This window comes from Tursiops truncatus, chromosome 16 (assembly GCF_011762595.2).
Source record: "Tursiops truncatus isolate mTurTru1 chromosome 16, mTurTru1.mat.Y, whole genome shotgun sequence".
Taxonomy (NCBI): domain Eukaryota; kingdom Metazoa; phylum Chordata; class Mammalia; order Artiodactyla; family Delphinidae; genus Tursiops; species Tursiops truncatus.
The window spans coordinates 32,991,455-33,005,670 of NC_047049.1; the positions used below are offsets into that span (position 1 = coordinate 32,991,455).

At 43.3% G+C, this 14,216-nt stretch overlaps 2 protein-coding genes across 6 annotated transcripts in view; one reads left to right on the forward strand and one right to left on the reverse strand.

Moving 5' to 3' along the window:
- The window catches only part of MYOF (myoferlin), a 155,679-nt gene that overhangs the window by 21,158 nt on the left and 120,305 nt on the right, over nucleotides 1-14,216 (forward strand). For all 5 annotated transcript variants that reach the window (XM_019939645.3, XM_073794182.1, XM_019939644.3 and 2 more), the window contains exon 3: nucleotides 984-1,075. In XM_019939645.3, coding sequence (XP_019795204.2) covers nucleotides 984-1,075 — 92 coding nt within the window. The remainder of the gene's footprint in view (nucleotides 1-983; nucleotides 1,076-14,216) is intronic.
- On the reverse strand, nucleotides 7,656-8,843 carry LOC101318336 (large ribosomal subunit protein eL42-like). The gene has a single exon (XM_004325897.4). The coding sequence runs from the start codon at nucleotides 8,633-8,635 to the stop codon at nucleotides 8,315-8,317; it is 321 nt and encodes a 106-aa protein (XP_004325945.3). The 5' UTR covers nucleotides 8,636-8,843; the 3' UTR covers nucleotides 7,656-8,314.

Consider the following 14,216-nt stretch of genomic DNA (forward strand, 5'->3'; position numbering starts at 1 on the left):
GCATGTGGGATCTTCCCGGACCAGGGCTTGAACCCGTGTCCCCTGCATTGGCAGGCGCATTCTTAACCACTGTGTCACCAGGGAAGTCCCAACACGCTTCTTTATATTTGAGCTCAATCCATGTGGCCGATGGCAGAGAGGTATATGGTCACATGAGTAGGCGTGTTTTCCCGAGGGCGTCATCCATCTTACCCCATTTTGTTTCCGATGCATTTTTTTTCTCATAGTGCATATGTATTTATCAAGTAAACTTCCCAATTGCAGCTTTATAACTGAAACCAAACCTAAATGAAATGCCAACCCAAACCCATGTGGATTTGTGGGTATGTTTTAATACGAGCTGTGAGACTCCTTCTCCATCCATTCCAAACCCATTATAAGGAGCATCAGACCATCATCATGCACTGCTTTATTTAATTAATTTATTCCATAATCAAAGACATCAGTGGTACTAAGTTAATCTTTTTTTTTTTAACATTTGCCATTAGAAAGCAATTTACTGCCTTAAGATGAGAGACTCAGCTGACTACAGCACTGACCATGGTGGGACTTAAAATAAGGGGCTGATGCATTTCAGAAAATGTTTTCTTAGATTATTTACCACTTACTTCGATAATATGATTAAGAAAAGCAAATAATTTAAAAATAACCATTGAAGAAAGCATTTTCACATACATATTTTCTTCTATTTGTGCTACAGTTGTGGTAGGCATTCAGTCTAGTTCTCTGCCTATGAGACGGATTTGGTGACTTGTCCGAAGCCACAGAGTCTAGAAAACGGGAAGCTAGGAGCTGGTTTGCTTTCCCAGGAGCCTCAGCAGCCTCCAGGTTCAGAATTTGAGCACTTTTGTCTAACTATAGAACTGAGTACTTCAAAAGATTGTCATTGGTGGAGATGACCTGCTATTTAGTATCGGTGCATCTTATTATATTCCCGGATCCTTTTAACAGCCTCTTTGTTTTCATAACCTACCTGTGGACAGATTTTGGAGTTCGACTTGAGGGGTATACCACTGGACTTCTCATCGTCCCTTGGGATTGTTGTGAAAGATTTTGAGACAATTGGACAAAATAAGTAAGTTGATTTCAATTGTTTTTCTCATGTTACATATTGGCTTACTATTGTCTGTTTTGTTGAAGGAACGTATCTTTAATAACATATTATAATATTTCCAATAGAATTGTGCTTTAATTCTGTGCCCTCCTTCACCCCTTATGAGCCAATATCAGACGTGGCTAGTCAATCACAGTGCACTTTCCCAATGACTGCTGTGTTCATAAGAGGTTGCAAACGCTAAGCCACCACTAGTCTAGCCAATTTGGCACTTACCAGTGAAACCTTTTTATGCTCCTGCAGTTTCTTTGTTAACTAGGTACAGGCACTGATGATTTATCCAAACTGTAGCTTTATTGGACACAAACAAAATCATTTCTTCTTCTGATTATGTATAACCCATGTATGTCTCATTCAAGTTCTCTTTCCAGCCCTGCTTCCATTTTAACATCTCGCTGGTTTTTTAGACCCAACAGATCCAAACCAGATTCCTACTCTTACTGCCCCTGCCAGTTTCAGATGGGGAAGAGTCACGGTGGTGCCCAGTGGTGGCACACAGAGTTGTCCCCTGGGTAAAGCTGAGGTTCCCATGGGACAGAATGACCTCAGTAAATTCACCCCAGTCTTTGATCTAGACTTTGGCCTCAGACTTGGAACGCAGTCTTAGGTTATCAATTCAAACTAACTAAACTCACAAGAGAACAATTCTTAAAACCATAATACTTGTTATTTTCCAATGGCAATAAATTGTCTGGTTGGGGAGGGCATTCCTACTCTCTGATTAATTAATTCTTTTTAAAATGAATTTAAAAAAATTTTTTATTTTATATTGGAGTATAGTTGATTTACAGTATTGTGTTAGGTTCAGGTGTACAGCAAAATGATTTGGTTATACATATACATGTATCTATTCTTTTTCAGATTCTTTTCACATATAGTTTATTACAGAGTACTGAGTAGAGTTCCCTGTGCTATACAGTAGGTCCTTGTTGATTATTTTATATATAGTAGTGTGTATATGTTAATCCCAACCTCCTAATTTATCCCTCCCCCCCACCTTTCCCCTTTGGTAACCATAAGTTTTCTATCAAGTCTGTGAGTCTGTTTCTGTTCTGTGAATAAGTTCATTTGTATTATTTTTTTAGATGCCACATAGAAGTGATATCATATGATATTTGTCTTTCTCTGTCCGACTTAACTTCACTTATTATGATAATCTCTAGGTGCGTCCATGTTGCTGCAAATGGCATTATTTCGTTCTTTTTAATGGCTGAGTAACATTCCATTGTGTATATGCACCACATCTCCTTTATCTACTCCTCTGTCGATGGCCGTTTAGGTTGCTTCCATGTCTTGGCTATTGTAAATAGTGCTGCAGTGAACATTGGGGTGTATGTACCTTTTCGAATTATGGTTTTCTCTGGGTATATGCCCAAGAGTGGGATTGCTGGATCATACGGTAGCTCCATTTTTAGTTTTCTGAGGAACCTCCATACTGGTTTCCACAGTGGCTGCACCAATTTATTGTACATTCCCACCAACAGTGTAGGAGGGTTCCCTTTTCTCCACACCCTCTCCAGCATTTATTGTTTGTAGACTCTTTGATGATGGCCATTCAGACTGGTATGAGGTGGTACCTCATTGTAGTTTTGACTTGCATTTGTCTCATAATTAGCGACGTTGAACATCTTTTCATGTGCTTTTTAGCCATCTGTATGTCTTCTTTGGAGAAATGTCTGTTTTCCTTCATGTCATTTCACATGGGAAGCCAAATTACTCTCTATCTTTGATTGTAAGATGTCATTGACTGTAAGATGTACTATTAAATTAGTAACATGTTTGGGGCGGGCGGTGGGGTGGGGGAGAAGCCTGATATTAAATGCCCACATCAATTGTAAGAAGCATCTCAGGTTTTACTAATGTGAATTTATTTTAAAATGTATGTCTTAGTCTCAGGTACATTTGGTGTGATCAGAAGGCTGCAATGAGAGCAGTAAATTAGAATGAATTAGTTGAGATATGGTGGCCATATGCTCTGATTTGCTTTGGGTGGTTCCGGTTTGTCGTCCCAGCACAATGATTTATGATGTCGCTTTTGCTGTCAACAGTGGCTTGATTTGGACAGTAAATTAGATGGTCATCTTGGGCCTTGGGGTCTTCTGCTTAATGGCGTCAGACTAAGAGCCTGCACAGGCTTTGATAGCTGCTGCCCATGTCACCTTTCATGAGATCCTTTCTTCCATGTTTCATTGCTGACCAGTGCCCCTTGTGACCGATGCATTTTTTTCTTAAGCTATATACATACATTCTGGTAGATTCTGGCCCTACTCTCTTGCATCGAAAAACCATTCTAGCTTTTTAAGGTTATGCTGTACATCTCAGCTTTGAAGCAATTATATGATTTTCTATGCCCCACCCCAACTTCCAGAGGGCAGTTTTATTTACCAGATTTCAAAGTTCTGGGGAAGCGGGTGATTAAGCCTCACTGTAGCCTCCTATCTGTTACTAATAATAGTTCTTTCTCTTCTTTCCTCTCCTCTTTCTGCAAGTGGTACCACTGTTTATATTGTAGACTAGCCCTCTCCGAAAGAAATATAGTGCAGGCTGCATATGTAATTAAAAATTTTCTAGTAGCCATGTTATAAAACAAAAAGAAACAGATGAAATGAATTTTAATAATATGTTTTATTTACACATAGAAATGATAATATTATACTATGTTAATCAATATTTTAAGAATCACTGAGAGATTTTACATGCATTTTTTTCTTACACACCGGATTTCAAAGACTTAGTATTTCATATTAACAGCACATCTCTGTCTAGACCAGCCATATTTCAAGTGCTCCCTCACCACGTGTGGCCGGTGGCCATCACAATGGAGAGCACAGCTCCAGACCACTGAGCTCAAAACCTCAGGTCTCTGTGGATCTTCTCCCTTTTACATCCTCTCCAATCTGTTGCCAAATCTTACTTCTCTTTCTTTCCACTGTTTGTGCCATGTGCTTCTTACTTGTGGCCACAGCCAGCAGCCTGGTTCAGGCCTCATCACTTTGTGCCTCATCTATTTGAACATGGCAGTAAAGCCTGGCAGGCTGGCCTGGGAGCTCTCATCTATGTTTCAAACAAAGTTGTTGTTTTCTTGAATGTTACATCCTCGAGAGAGAGTCAAAACAAACATACATGAAGAAATATGTAATAGATCAGGTACTCTGAAGTGCTGTAATCTAAGGAGGAAACTGTCATAGCCCAGGAAGAAAACTAAAGCAGAGTAAGAGGATGGCGACTGAGGGTGGGGGAACGTTTGAGGTGATGATAAGGTGACAATTGAGCAGAGACCTAAATAAAGTGAAAGAATGAGCCATGCAGCTTTCTGGGGGGAAAGAATATTCTTGGCAGAGAGAACAGCAAGTGCAAAGGCCCTGAAGCAGGAGTACACCTCGGTGTTGGAGAAAGATCGGTATTGGAGAAAGATCGAAGAGGCCAGAGGGCTGGGGTGGGGGATGGAGATGAGATCAGCAAAGCCACAACATGCATGGCTTTGTGAGCCACGATGCAAGCTTTGGATTTCATTCCTAGTAGGATGGAGGTTTGCTGAAGGGTAATGAGTATGATCTTATTTACATTTTTAATGTATCGCTTGGGCTTTCTGTGTGGAGTTTGGATGTAGGAACCAGTTAGGAAGCAGGGGAAACTACTGGGAGAACATTACATATTTATTTTATAACTGTTGAAAACACAGTGGGGCCCTTGGATGACAGCAGGGCAATATTTTAGGTATGTTTGTCCAAAATATTTGTGTATTTTGGTCTCGTATTTTCTTCTTGGCTTTTCTATTAAAGATTTGGCCTTGGGCTTCCCTGGTGGCGCAGTGGTTGAGAGTCCGCCTGCCGATGCAGGGGACACGGGTTCGTGCCCCGGTCCGGGAAGATCCCACATGCCGCGGAGCGGCTGGGCCCGTGAGCCGTGGCCGCTGAGCCTGCGCGTCCGGAGCCTGTGCTCCGCAACGGGAGAGGCCACAACAGTGAGAGGCCCGCGTACTGCCAAAAAAAAAAAAAAAAAAAATTCTGCCCGGCTTAAGGAATGTCTTGCCTGTGAACTTTGCTGTTGCCATGGAGACTGGCTGTGTAAATAGGGCCCTCACTCCAGAGTCTGCAGCCCCAGTGCATGTAAGCAAACAGTACCAGGCTGCCTGGGTTTGCCTGAGCATGGTGCCCACACCCATAGGGACTGGACCGGGCAGTCTGAGCACGCACAGTGCTAGTGCATCAGCAACGTCCCTCCCTAGGTGCTGCGAGCTGGTGGGGCCGTTCTGCGCAGACTCTGTTCTTCCTCATTTTACAGTCATCCAACCAGCCATGTGCACTGAAAGAGGGAACAGCTAGAGGAGCCTCTTGGTCACATGATGAACATGAAATGGTATTTTTAGCTGAAATGTCAGAGTGGAAGGATTTTCCCAGTGGCTGAAGAATAAGAGTTCCCTTTCCAGACAGGCAATGTGGCCGTCCCTTAATGAGCCCTTTGAATGCATTATCCCACCTAATCCTCACAGATACCCAGTTTTTTTCTCAGAGAGGTTTAGTCACCTGCTCAGGGTCACACAGCAGGTATGTATCAGAGTCAGCATTTATATTCAGACCTGTGCTCTTGACTTTTCCATTACACTGAAAACCTCTGTAGGTTTTCAAAATGTAGGTGGAATGATTATCTTTTAGCTTAATTTTTTTTTTTTTTTTTTTTTTTTTTTGCCATGCCGCACTGCTTGTGGGAGGATCTCAGTTCTCCGACCAGGGATTGAACCCGGGCCACTCCAGTGAAAGCACTGAATCCCAACCACTAGACCACCAGGGAGCTCCCTAGCTTAAAATTTTTTTTCTAATTTTGCCAGAAAACAAACAAACAACCGCCCCCCCCCATTGTCAGAGTATTGGTTCCTCCTTCTTAGGTAAAAGTTTTAAGTAGGCATTTTATGCTATTAAGTAATAAGTCATTTAAGCTCATTCCCTGCAATGAACAAGGTGAGTTCAGAGAATATATCTCATCTCATGTGATCTTCACAATGACCTTGAGAAGTGGAGATGAGACTTGAGGCTCAGAGGGGTTGAGGCTGAGACCCTGATCTCTTGGCATCCTGGCCCTGCTGTCACTCTGCTTGAGTTCCTAAAGAAGAAGCATCTTCAGGAGCCTGGAAATATAGGAATGAAAGATTCTTACAAGTTTTCAGATTTGTGGGTGTGTGTATGTGTTCTGCTCATGCTAAGGTGATGTCACAGGGACCAGATTTACCCTCTCACCTGACACAACCAAAAAAGTAGATGAAATACATGCCCCAGTGGTTTCAGATACTGGGCACTAGCAGCACAGGACACTGATCCCCAGGAGAGGGGGATAAATGAGCTGAGCCCTCTGAGTGCCCAGCTTCACGCCTAGAGAGCATTTCCAGGCTGCATTGCAGGACAGGCAGATCTTGGTTGTCTCCCAGAGTTGGGGAGGTGCAGGTGGGAGCCTAGAGCTAGGCGCGCGTGCACACACACACACACACACCACCCACGCAGAGTGCTCCAGAGATTTGCAGAGGGTTCTGCTTGACTCCTCGGGTGTGGACTGGTCAGTGAGGAAACTACCTGAGGGCTGAGAATAGTTAATGCTCCCCCCATCCAGAGTGGGAAAACCTTCAAATTCATGAGCATCAGGTAGAGTACTCAGAAGGATTTTACCTCAGTATTGTGAAGAAAAAACTAGATACATCATTATTAAACAGATACACTATTAGGTGATATTATGAGTAGGTATGGACAATGAAGCAGGTGTTATAATCGTATTCCACAGGTTAAGGAGGGTAGAGGAGGAAAGCTTGAGCAAGTGAAGTAGAGGTGTGGAAGGTATTTAAAAAGATCCAAATTGAACGTGTAGGAATGCACATTACAATGTCTGATATAAAATGACTGTAACTGTCTAAGAGTTCGCCTTCCTAGTACTCTTATTTTTCCCCTCCATGTGTGTGTACTTGTGCATTTGAAACCATCACATATACCCCACACAAATGCACGGCAAAGTTAGAGACATCCTCTGAAGGTGAATTGTCCACTTGGCTGTAATGTAAGAAGAAGATAACCGAAGGCCTCACAATATACCCAGGAGGAAATTTACCCGAGTTCTTGCATAAGGGGTGGTGTGGGCAAGCGGTCAGCTGCATGATCAGGAGATTAGCTTGGGTTTTGGCTCTGCTACTTACTGGTTGGGTGGCTTTTGGCAAGTTTCTTCATCTTCATGGTGGTGGCTGGAATACTTCCTCAGTAAGTGATAGACATAAGGGCAAATTTAATATAATTAAGGAAAAAAATCACTTAAATTTCCTGATGAACAACATAATCGCTACTATCTATTGTGGGCTTACCACGGGCCAGGAATTGTGCTAAAACTGCTCCACACGCAATCGGTTTTCATCTTTATAATGTCTTTGAGTCAGACAGGCTTATTGACGTCTTAGAGAAAAATGTGGCTCAGAGAGGTTCACCAAATTGCTTAAAGTCACCCAGCTCTTTGATTGGAAGCACATGGATTTAACTTCGTAAATCCAGAGTTTAACCTCAGACCTTCCAATGTTTATTTCCTGTGTGTGTGTGTGTGTGTGTTTGTGTGTGAGTGTGTGAGTGTGGGTTGAGGGCCAGAGTGCCAGGATGTGAAAGTGAGAGCACAGCATAACTAACACACACACTTACACACAGGATGGTACTGGGGACTGTAGAATTAGAAAAAGCAGAAGGACAAGCCTGGGTTATGGAATATACTAACTCCCTGGGCAAGGGTTTTTTGTTTTTGTTTTGTTTTTGCTTAGAGAAAACAGAAAGACTGTGGTTTGGAATGAAATTAATTTGATGGGACGGTGTGGTATTGCTTATGAGAAATTTTTGTTTACTGGTGTACAAAAGACCTTGTGTTCAAGCTTTTAATACTTTTATTTCCCCTAGTGGTGAGACTCTCCTCTGCCACTGCCGTGTGTAAACATAGCAGTGGGATTAACTGAGGCGGTCCCCATGACCTCTCCTTTCCCCCAGTGTGGTTGGTGAGAAGGGTTGAGTCAGGTTTTCTACCTGGAGTAGCTTCTCGGGCTGTGAGAAAATCTAAGCCAGAGGCAGATGGTACTGGGAACAAAACTCCCAGTTCTGATTTCTTTCTTTCTTTCTTTCTTTTTTTTTTTTTTTTGAAGTAAACAATCTCAAATGTTTATTATCTTCATAACAAAACAAAATATGAAGCTCAGAACTGGATCACTTGGCCCTTTCTCTTCTTATTTCCTCCCAGCTCAAAAGGCTTGCATCTCTTAATAGCCAGCATTCTCTTAGATCTGCAGTTCGGCTCAACACATCCAGGCCTCAGCACAATCTTCTTTGTAGTTTTAGCGTTTTTCCGGAAAATCGGCTTGGTCTGCCCACCGTAGCCACTCTGCTTCCTGTCATACCGCCGCTTTCCCTGGGCATACAGAGAATCCTTGTCCTTCTTGTACCGTGTCACTTTGTGGGGTCGGTGCTTGCCACACTTCTTACAGAAAGTCCGGCGGGTTTTAGGAACGTTCACCATGTTTGCGAGAGTGCTATCGGCACGGAAAAGCTGATTTCTTTTTAGTTCCGCTTTTTCAACAGAGCAGCAAAGCTATGCAAAGATCAAAGCTGGTTTGGGCTGGTTGGCTCTGGGTGCTGGAGAGGCTGAACCCCGCTGTTTGAGGAGATCACAGCCCTGGTGAGAAACACCCAGAGAGACTGAAAGAGAAAGACACTTCATAATAAGAGCTGTAATTATCTCCTGATTTTACTTGGAGGAACATCTCTTAGGAGAGGACGCTTCATAACCTATAAGTCATTTGCAAGGTCATTGGACTATCTTCAGTGATGTATCAATTAATTTATTCTTTCAGCAGATATTTGCTTGTGGCTGCTGTGTGTCGGACACTGCTCTAGGCGCTGGGGGTACTCCATGCCTTTCATGGGGCTCACATCTGAGTGGAGGCAGTAGACAATAAACAAGTAAATCCACATATAGTTTATCAGATGGTGATAAATATGAAGAATGAAGCAGGGGAAAAGGGGAGAAAAAGACAGGGTAAAGGGTGTGTGTGTGTGTGCGTGCGTGCATGGACGTACACGTGCGCTGGTTTAGAAAGGTTTTTCATATAAGGATTTGCTCTGGGGTCTCTTATAATGAAACGTTTTATGAGACCTATGGCTTTAAAAGTGCATTCAGATTCGACTCATTAGATTTTATGAGAATTCAGCTACAGCTGAAGTTTACTTCTGGTCTAATCCTGAAAATAAAAATTGTTTTCCAAACAGAATATTTTATTATTCAACAAAATAAAAATCTGTTTTCCAAACAGATTCTGTTTTCCAAAACAGATTCAATCTCTTTTCCAAACAGATTGATGGTGGGGAGGGAGCTATTTGATGTACATAAGAGAAAGGATTGGTTTTAAGAACTCTGCACAGTGATTGTATAGAAATGGCTGTGGGTAGTTACAAAGGGTTCTTATCTGTTCATTCATGCCCACCTGCCCACACTCCGCATAGATAAACCCACCTTCCTGTGATTTAGGCTGTGCATGAGTTCAGACCAGCTTTCCCTGCAAGTACTGACTTGGAGTCATATTGTTTTTAGGATCCCTTTTTCCAGAATAGTGTCTGAAATAATAATGAAAAGTGATGTTAAGCACTTACCAGATCATCCTTTTAATCCTTACAACAATACTGTTAGGTAGGAGCTGTCATTATCCCCACTTTGCAGATGAGGACACTGAGGCTCAGAGAAGTTACACGATCTGTGGTACAAGGATAAGTCTGAATCAGTCAGCGCTGTCTAGCGCCAAGTTCTTAGCCACTATGTTATGCTGTCCCCCTTACTTTATAAGGTCCAAGTGCTTGATGAATGAATGAGTGAATACTACTGCCTTGAGTCTAAAGGATGAGGGCATTAGACAGAGACGGAGCCTGGGAGTTCTGTTGAACTGTCCAGAACGGGCAAGCGTAGAGCCAGAACTTTGAGGACTGAATGAACAGGAGAATTGGTCAAGAGCGAATAGAAAAATAGCAGGTTACAGTCATTTATTCAAGAAATTAACTCTTAAGACATCTTCTACGTGCCAGGCATTAGGCTAGTTAACCCACCCCTGGCCTTGTAGCCTCGCTCCAGGAGGGCTTTGGGGAAGAGACCTGGGCTTCCATTCATCTCCTTCCCCTGTTAAAGTGATGCCGTCTGCAGCAAAGGCTGGCCCTGAATCCTGCAGATACTGCCACAGCCTCCAGGCTAGTTCAGTGATTCCAAAATCTGGGCATGGCGTTTGTTACACCTCCACCTCAGGGGGCTTGTGCACTGCTAGGTTGGGGAACCACTGTGGGACTAGGAGTTTCTAGGTTTTCTAAAACCCCTGCTCCCTTGTGATGAACGGGACAAAGGCCTCAAGGTCCTCTGACAATCCTGGTGTGGAGTAAGGAGGGGAAGCCACGGGAGGGCGCAGGTAAATAGGCCTGCCGAGTAGACTTTGATGGAGTTTTGCTTTCTCCTTTGTTCTATTAAATAATTGATTGCTACGTCCATTTCTCAAATGTGAACCTCTATCATCACATCGAATGTACTTTTAGAAAACTGCACGTGTTCCCTGTTCCCCAGGACTGGCTTTGCCAGCTGCCTTCCCTACCCCCCTTCCTCCATCCACCCCTCTACCTGTTCTAGACCATTGTTTCTCAAACTTCCTGGGTATAAGAATTAACTAAAGAAAAAGTCTGACTCAGGGTCCTGGGAATCTGTACCCGCCCTGCTGATTTTGCTTCAGGGAAGTCTGGGGAACCACATTCTGAGAAACAGTTTTAGCAGCTAATCCAGAGCACAAGGGTGGGCGGGTTGGGAGACTCGGAGGGTTCCCCCAAGGTGAGGTGGATGGGAGACCCGGGGAGGTGCTTTCCGGGGTTCCCTGTGATAGGATTCACTGCCATGGCTGCCCCTGCCTCTCCCCCCATCTGGTAGAAAGCAAGGTGCGGGGCTTGGCGCTCCCTCCTTTTGGCTCAGAGCCAAGGGAGGAGCTCCACTGATACTGGCCTGGAGGAGGGAGAAGTCTGCGGAGGGGATGGGACCCAGCCCCTGCATCCCCACTGGCCTTCTGGGCCTGGCGCAGACTACAAGGCCCAGCTGGCTGAGAGCCCAGTGCTTCAAAGGGTGGGCGAGTCATGGTCCTGCAGGAGACCTGGGAGCCACTCAGAAGAGCATTTGTTCCCCAGCCCTGTTGGGGATTGTTATTGCCCCTCGGAGGATGGGAAGTTGGTAGTTCTGCAGTCCTTGGGAGCAGAAACAGAGCAACGTGTGATTTACTTTCCAGCCTCCAGCTTATTTTTCCTTTCCTTCATGAGGGAATTTCCAGTAAACCCTTCCCCAGTAATCCATGTGGGCTGTGTCCCTGCTGCACAGAAGAACAACTCGCTAGATGTGAGTTCCCCTGATTAAGAACTCAGCCAGCAAAGCCCTTACTCACCACAGTGGCATGCGACAGTTAACATTTGCATCCAGGCCAATGGGGAAAACATTTTCCATTTCTCTTTTAAACACACTAGACTCTGTTTTAACAAGAAAGAAACAAAAGTTCTTAACCAACACTTGCATGACCGAGTTGACTGGTTTACAGTTAAACTCTTTAGTTCCCCCAAACCTAACATCTAATTTTCAAGTAGTTGCTTCCATTGCTTAGAATTAGTTTGATGTCACAGAGAGAACCCACAACAAACTATATGGGTGTTCGTGGACTGAAAGGAATAGGAGAAGGACCGGCTCTTTCTTCATTTCAGAATACATCTGCTGTTTATTATTCTTGCACTATAAGTTTCTTTTTGAGGTGTGGTCCATCCATTTTAGTGTTGGGTGGAGCCCATGGGGAGACACTTATTTTTCCATGAGAACACAGGGCAAAAGTTTCCCCATTACTTTCACACCATAATATTTTAACATATTTATAGCATTAGTAATATGAAAGAAAAAGGGTCTTGGTTTAGTTTCACCTTCTTTAAAGGAAATTGGCTTGTGGTCCGACTGAACTCTTCTTATTCCCTGTGTAGGAGGCCAAGTCATCATTTCCCAGTCTCTCACTGTATTTTGTATCCAAGCAACATCATAGAAAATAGGCCAGGCCAGGCTTGCCTTCAAAGCTGTATAGAGTTCAGACACCCATAGGGGATGTTTTCTTCAACTTACAGTGAAAGATCTTAGAAGCTGTAACTGTTTATATTTTTCTTCAACTCACTGAGCCGTTAAAAATATTTTGTGGTTTAAAGTCTTTCTAGGCTTTCATCTAAACAAGCACTATCTTCAGAAAAAAGAAATTTAAGTTTTCTTTGACGTCTCCCTCCCCTCCCCCACCCCACCCCCACAAGCATAAGAATTTTATGATGAAAAAGCAAATCTTAAGAAATGGGACTAAAGGTTTCTGAAAGAAGGAATTGAGATCAGACTTCACGATTGGCTTCTTTTATTTCACTCCATTCCTGGTCTGTTATTTGTTACATCCTCTCACACCCTCTCATGGGGAGGGGAAAGCAGCGGATACTGGATGAGTCAGAATGGAGGTTGTAAAACCCATTCAGGGCCATAAAGGGCCAGCAGATGGGTTTTGTGTTTTAGGCAAAGCTGTTCTCCCCAGTTAGCCACAAGTCCCACCACTCCCTATTGTCTCACCTAATACTGTATTCCACATATCTGTTATTGGCCTAAACTTTCCTCCTGACACCCTGTGGGAATTTGTTTGACTCCTGATGTTATAAGAAGCCAATACCTTTGAAGGCAGAAAACTTGCCTAGTATTCTGGATTGTTCATTATGGACATTTTCTAGGATATTTTTTCCCCCTAAATCAATGAATAAAGGCTTTAAGAGAAAAGAAATGTATAACATGAGAGAGTTTTCTGAATAGACATACATAGGAACATCACATATATAAGCCAGTAGCAGACTTTCAGGGCTAAAAAGGGTCTGAGGAATTCTTTCAATCTACTCATTTGCAGATAATGAAGGGGCTCAGAGATTAGGGTGACTTAGCCAAGTCCTCAAAGGAAGTTGGGACACAGAGTTAGGGGTAGAACAGGAAGTGTCTAACCCAGTGGTTCTCAGCCTGTGCTGATTTTGCCTATGGGGACAACTGGCAATGTGTAGAGATGCTCTAGTGGGTAGAGGCCAGGGAAGCTGCTGAGCATCTGACAAGGCACAGGACAGCCCCCTAAAACAAATAATTATCCAGTTCAAAGTATCAGTAGTGCCGCTGTTGATAGATGCTGGTCCAACCCAGGTCAGCCCTCTTTCCACTTCAGTATCATCCCTGCATGCTGTAGTTTTTGTTTTGTTCCAGGGATTATTTATTGTTGATAGGGATTCAGGTCATCTTGGCTTTAGCAAAAGCAAATCAGTACATGTTCAAGTGTACAATGTTATGATTTTAATCATAAAGTTAGGTTATGAATCATGGAACTGTGAAGAGTAAAATCCAGTGTGTTTCCATGTCTTTCCAAGGTGAGTACCAGTCAGATAACTTTTAAACCTTTTCAGATTTTGTTCTTATTGAAAAAACCGAATTAACCAACCCTGTGGCCTGCTGTCTTAAAACATGGAGAGAAGTCCATGGAGAGAAGCTCACACCCTGTGGGGCTGAGAGAGACGTGGAAGAGATTTTGCCAGGGGTTCTCAGCTTGAGTGGGAGGTTTCTCTGTTTCATCAGGTGGAGATGGAGTCATGGGTAGTCTCTTGTCCTCAATATATCAGGAGAATAAAAACCCAAGTGAGAAGAAAACATATGGGTGTTAAAAAAACAAAAACAAACGAGATACTAACATACGGAGTGAACATACTCATCTGAAAAATTACTCTGTAAAGGTCCCATCAATTCTCAGCATTGACAGAGAGACCTAATTTCTATATTGACCTAAAAGGGCTGAAAAGTGCACTCTTAATCCTCTGGAGGCAAAATTTTTCTTTTCTGACTCGTGATATTAGAAGAGAGCAGAATCCGTCATGGTTGTTGAACGTCTTGGGTGTGTTCGTTTCAAGTCAGTGCACTCTTCCAAGAAGCCCTGTGCCAGTGGCTCACATCGTGGGGTAAGTTGTGTGAAACAGGGCGCCATAGCGCTGTTTGGTCGTGT